This window comes from Passer montanus, unplaced genomic scaffold, assembly GCF_014805655.1.
Source record: "Passer montanus isolate IOZ18808 unplaced genomic scaffold, ASM1480565v1 scaffold9, whole genome shotgun sequence".
In the NCBI taxonomy this organism is placed as follows: Eukaryota; Metazoa; Chordata; class Aves; order Passeriformes; family Passeridae; genus Passer; species Passer montanus.
This window is the reverse complement of record NW_024374367.1, coordinates 462,281-468,280: the sequence shown is the minus strand read 5'-3', so window position 1 is coordinate 468,280 and position 6,000 is coordinate 462,281. Positions and strand designations below refer to the sequence as shown.

General features: G+C 47.4%; 1 protein-coding gene across 3 annotated transcripts in view; it reads left to right on the top strand.

Annotated features, from left to right (window-relative positions):
* Positions 1–3,249: 3,249 nt before the first annotated feature.
* Positions 3,250–6,000, top strand: part of BSN (bassoon presynaptic cytomatrix protein) — a 65,168-nt gene continuing 62,417 nt past the window's right edge. For 2 of the 3 annotated variants that reach the window (XM_039734345.1, XM_039734344.1), the window contains exons 1-2: positions 3,250–3,281; positions 3,859–4,258. In XM_039734345.1, coding sequence (XP_039590279.1) covers positions 3,265–3,281; positions 3,859–4,258 — 417 coding nt within the window. In that variant the 5' untranslated portion in view covers positions 3,250–3,264. Of the gene's footprint in view, positions 3,282–3,415; positions 3,679–3,858; positions 4,259–6,000 lie in introns of those variants that run through there. The other variant, XM_039734346.1, reaches the window with a different exon arrangement.

Genomic DNA, 6,000 nt, shown 5'->3' with positions numbered 1-6,000 from the left:
ACATCTTTTCCCTGGTGCTGCTGTGACATCAAAAGTCTGGTTTAGGACAAATCATGTTTTTCTGAAATTAAATATTAACCAGCAAGCAGTCTAACATTTGTTTTGGCTTTAAGTAGGACTTTGTTTTTAAAGCTTTCCCAATTTCTGTAATTTTAATGAAAAAACATTATTTTTACATTAGGGAAAAAATCAGGCATAAAAATCTGAGGTGCTTGTGATATTTTACACTGCTGAGCTTGGTTTTGTGGTGAATGGCTTTGACCCTTGGTTTTCCTTGTGCTGTTCATGTTTCTGATCACCTTGGGCAGCTCTTCCCTCTCAATACTTATCCATCTCCTCCCAGGGTGTTGTGTCAGCCCTAAATAGAAAGGCTGGTTTCATATCCATGTCTGTTCCCAAGTGGAACTAAGGAATTTCTGGGCCTTTTAATCAGAAGTATCTGATGGAGAGGCAGAGCTAGATATGGATTAATGTCTCAGGGTGATTTTTAGCTCTGGGCTGTGTGGCAGCAACCTTGCAGCTTTACCTCCTCTCTTTCACGGAGCTGTGAGTTAATTTTTGTGGGTGCTTACTTAGCTTTGTGCTGGAAAATGGAGGGAGTTTTAGAAAGAAAGAAGAAAGACACAATTTTCCAATTTAAAAACAATGAAAAAAGGAAGGAAACAGTATGTTCCCAGCTGCCTACCCTCCCAGTGACTGTGGGCAGGTGAGTAGAGCTGCCTGCCTGCCCTTCTTGTGATAAAAAGCATTCCTAGGATATCACAAATGAAAACTTTAACAGTGTAATTGTTAATACAGTCAGTAAAACACTTGATATTCTTTAGTTGTACAAAATTATTACTCCATTGGCAACAGAGAGTGCAGCTGAGTTTGGACCCTGCAGAGATCTTTGACTCTGTATTACCCAATATTTCTAATTCAGCAATTAGGGCGGTGTAAAATCAGTACATCCCCCATCAAATGGGAAATCCTGCCTTATTAAGGCATTCCAATTTAATTGTTAATAGACACTCCAGTGGAATTGGAAGGAATTCTTTGGAACCAGTTAGCAGCCCAATTCTAGTTAACTATCAGTGATAAAGCCTGGAAAAAAACCAAAATAGGGCTGAGCTGCAGTTTGGGCTTTTGTAACAGGAAAAAAAAAAGTATTCATAGATGGGTACAAATCATACAAATATTGGATCATCCTTGCAGAAGATGCAGTGAGCGTGGGCCTGTGTTTGATTCCATATGACTATTCTCATGTTCTTTCGTGAGGCATCTCTCCTGGATTCAGTTACTGTATTTGACAGACCAGATGATTTCTTCTGGTCTTAAAATTTCACGGGTATGTTCAACTGGTGCAAGTGAGAGACAGCACAGCCTGTGTCACAGGGGGGTTGAGGCATCCTGGATAATTATAAAATAAATAAATGCAGTGTTGGTAGAAGAGCATGGAGTGAAGCTGCTGCTGGGAATGGGACGGAGGTGGTGCCCAGCATTACTTAGCACTTGAAAAAGTGCAGGGAGCTCGAGCCCAGTCTGGGAAAGCATCTCTGGAGCAGCACTGACCTGCCAGACGTGAGCATCCAACCACCCTCCTCTGTCTTATGTGCCAGCAGTGAGGCTCAGGGCAAAATAACACACCTGGTGTATTGTTCCTCATGGGCTTGTGCATTTCCAAGAGAGCCACACTGGTTTGGGTAGGAAATGTGAAATTGCCTGTGTGTTATCTGACAGCTCCTTGATGGAGTCTGAATTCTTACTTGGTGGCACATATCAAATGGGGAAAAACCCTTGATTTTGAAATTTGTAGTGGAATAGAATCACAGAATGGTTTGGGATGGAAGGGAGCTTACAGAGCATCTCATTCCACCCCCTGCCATGGGCAGGGACACACTCCACTGGACCAGGTTGCTCCAAGCCTCAACCTGGCCTTGAACACTTGGAGGGATGGGGTAGCCACAGCTTCTCTGGGCAGAATAACCATTCTGCTCTTCCAAACAACAATTAATAATTGACCATATTTCAGAGTTAATACACCATTAGGATAGGGTGTGTCTAATACATAAATGCTGAGGGTTTTATAGAAATACTAAATTTAAGTTGAGAAGGTACATTTGCTTTCTGACAGTACTTCCTTCTGGTGTCTGGGGCTGAGCTCTCCAATCTCCACCAGCTACAGATGGTTTTATGTGTTTTATGAGGCAGTAGCTCTGCATCCCTCAATGTCAGGAGTCAAACTCCAAATCTGAACTGAAGGGTGTCAGAACTAACAATGGAGGAGCAGCACATGCCAACAACATTCATGGCAGGTGCTACTGTAGGGCCAGGAGCAATTTTCTCTTCAGTCTAGAACAGATCACTCCCTCCCTTAGTGCTTTGCTTTACTATTATTGTGATTTTTTCTTCAGAGAAGTGGGTTTCAACCTGCAGCCAGAAAGTATTCCCAAAGTGCTATTTTACTATTTATTTTCGTCCAACTTCCTATTACTGTGGCAACATGCACTTTGAATTTCATTAGTTTTATGCATTTAAGTTCCCTTTTTAAACCTTTATAAGGTCAGACCCTGCTTGGGTAAACCAACAATGTATTAAATTTGAGGTTCTGAGTAATACTTTTCCTTAAACAGCTGTAGATCACAGGTAGTGAGGGCATTAGGGCTTCTGCTTTTTCGAGAAATATTTGTGGGCATTACTGATAAGCACATGGACCAAATTATTTGGTAATTAGATAAGTATCTTCCATCACAAATTCATTCTCGTGTGCTTGTGGTCCATCAGCAGCACATTACAGGGCGTCTGCCCTGAAACCATGTGGGAGGAGGGTGTGCAGGCTGTCATGCTGTGCACTGCAGCTCAAAGCTCTTGCAGCTGGAGCTGCTCCAGAGCTCCTTGGGATGGCCAGGAGCATCCCTCAGCATTGTGGGGTGCTGAGCATCCCACACAGGCTGTGGGGCTGCTGCTGAACCAGCAGTGGGTGCGATGCCAACCTCAGTGTTGCTCCTTGTAGCTCTGGTTTCACAGGGAGGTTTCACCACCCTGTCCTGGTGACCAGGGATTCTATGGAATGAGAGTTATTCCAGCTGGCTTTTTTTGCCCAGCCAAGACTCACATCACCCCGAAGAGGGTTCAGCTGGGGAGAGCCAGCCCACAAAATCCCTGTTGTCTGTGTTTGCCACTTCAGTGCTGATTACTAAAGGGGGGCCAATGTGCTGTCTCTTGATTTCCCACTGCTGTGGCCCCTGGGAAAGAAGCCCTTAGCTGCTTTCACCTGTGACTTGCATGGTTTTGCCTGACAGGTGAGGAAGTACAAGTAGTTCTCCTGCCTCCATTAGGCTTCTGGCTAAAGGCTCCTCTATTAGCCTTTAATAAATAGGCTCTTTGCAGGCTTCTGGTTTCACAGCCACTCATGAAAGCAGGCTGTGAGGAGCTGGTTTAGCTCGTGTTGGCCACATCCCTGCAGAACGGGCCCTGCAGGCTGCACAGCAGAGTCACAGCTGCCTCTTCCAGTGAGTTTGTACCGAGAAGTGCTGGGAGCCCTGGCTGGCAGGAGGCTGAGCTTCTCAAACTTCTCATGCACGTTTTTATGTGCAACTTTCTGACTGAAGTTCAACTCAGAATACAGCGAATAATTCAATTGCATCTCTGCCGCTGGGTTATATAAGAGAAAGCTGAAATCGCGCCTTGTTTCGTAAGGTAACATGTATCCTTCTGCTGATCTGAGCAATTTCCCTGGTTTGCAGTGGGGTTTTGCTACGCCTTCTTGGCTGAGCTGGGATTTTGAGGGGGAGAGGGTGCTGTAGCAGTTTCCTACATTGACTAGCATACAAATGTTTGAAACCTGGGCTTATTCTGTGTGTTTTGGTGGTGTTTCAGCTCGCTGAGGAGACCGGAGCAGCTGGACCAGGCCGCGGGCCAGCGGGCAGCACCGCCCTCCCTCGCACAGACCGCAGCCAGCTCCCAGAGCCCCCGGGACATGCGGGGCCGGGGCCAGCCGGGACCGGCGGCAGAGGGGCCGCGGAGGACGCTGCAGGTGGACGCCAGGAGCCAGGGCTCGGGGAGGTCTCCCTCGGTGTCACCGGAGCGAGGCAGCACCCCTACCTCTCCCTACTCCGTCCCGCAGATCGCCCCCCTCCCCAGCAGCACCCTCTGCCCCATCTGCAAGACCACAGAGCTCACCTCCTCCCCCGGCCAGCCGAACTTCAATGCCTGCACTCAGTGTCACAGCAAGGTCTGCAACCAGTGTGGCTTCAACCCCAACCCGCACCTCACCCAGGTAATGCCTCCTCTTCCTCACGCAGCCCTCATGGCTGCTCCAGCTGGGTTCTTGCTGTCTCCAAGCCCACAAGTTGCACCTTTGCTCTTGACAGCTGCAAAGCGTTGACCAGGAGCAAGGGTTCTGCTGGTAATAAAGGAATAATTGTGATAATGTGAGCTTTGATGAGATGGGGGAGATAAATTACTTGAAGGGGATTGGTAGATTACCAGGGCTCAGCTCTGTTGAGATGCCAAAACGTTTAGCTGAATTCTCCATTCTCAGAATCGTCCCGGAGTCAGAGGACTCCGGGAGGGAGCAGGGGGGCTGCACTCCACGCTGAGGTGTGGAGCGTCTCAGCCCTGACTCACAGCAGGTTCTGGTGGGTTCCCGGCAGCGAGGGAAGCGCCGGAGTCGTGCAGAACACGCGGCGGTGCTGGGGAGGAGCGGCCGTGGGATGTGCGAATGGATGCTCTGGGGGCGGAGGCGGCAGCGGTGCCGGAGGTGGTGCTGGGGCTGGCTGAGGTGAGCGGCTCCCCGTGCCAATCTCTCAGGTCACAGATCTCCGCACTGGGTGGGAAGTGATTGGATGGTTTTTTCAGCTCTGAAGAGCCAAGCCACATAGGTTTCTGATCTTAAAACAGAAACTTAAAGCCGCGCTTTGGAAAGCAACTGTGCCACTCCAGTGCTTGATAAGACAGGATTTAGGCACTGAAGCCCCTTGGATACCCAGGATTTCCTGCCAGTAGCCATTTTGTGGTAAGCATGCAATGCTTGCTCCTGATGCTAGACACAGCAGTGTCTAAATTATTGTTTAAGGAATTCCTGCCTTCCAGTCCTTTATCCTGATGGAAGAAATCGTAGAGTTATGGAACGGTTTGGGTTGGAAGGGACCTTGAAGATCACCTAGTTCCAGCCTCCTCCCATGAGCAGGGATACCTTCCACTAGACCAGGTTGCTCCAAGCTCCATCCAGCCTGGATTGAACACTTCCAGGGATGTGGCATTCACAGCTTCCCTGGGCAACCTTTTCCAGTGCCTCACTGTGCTGATAGTAGAGAATTATTTCCTTTTATCCAGTCTAAACATACTCTGTTTGAATTTGAAGCCATCCCCCCTGTCCTGTCACTACATGCCCTTGTAAATAGTCTTGCCCCATGAAGGAGATACCCCTGCCATAGTGATGCATAATTAGCTGGTTCCTGATACTACTTCACAGGTATTTAGTCCTGCAGAGGTCCAAATAAGGTCTCAGATCTTAATAAAGACCCCTGAGGTCCAAATTCAGGGTCCTGCAAAGAAATGCCATGGCCCACTTTTCTGTTTCGTTTATAAGTTTCATGTTTAATTAGATTTGCCAAGCATTAATTTGGTGTCCAAGCATTGCCTTGAAAGTTGTCCAGTTACTCTGAATAGTATCAGTTAACAAGGAAATAACAAAATAAAAATGCAACAGTTTCTCTTTTTCTGGTCTTGTCTCTTCTGCTTTGCCCCAAGAGCTTATCCGCAGTGGGCTCTACCCCGAGTCTCTTGCAGATACCAATATTAAAATATGTCTGGGCACAGAGACTTTGCTTAGCAGCTCTAGGCCATTTTGCTCTTGGCTTCTCTAGGTCTCTGTGCCCTCAGAAATGTGTTTGACTGCAGAGCATTTTTAAACATCAAATCAAAAAAATTGGACCTGAAATGGAAAAAGATGGTTTCTTTGTCTGTCCTGAGTTTAATATGCATTTCAGCAGCAAGCAACCTTATGACTTGTAAGTA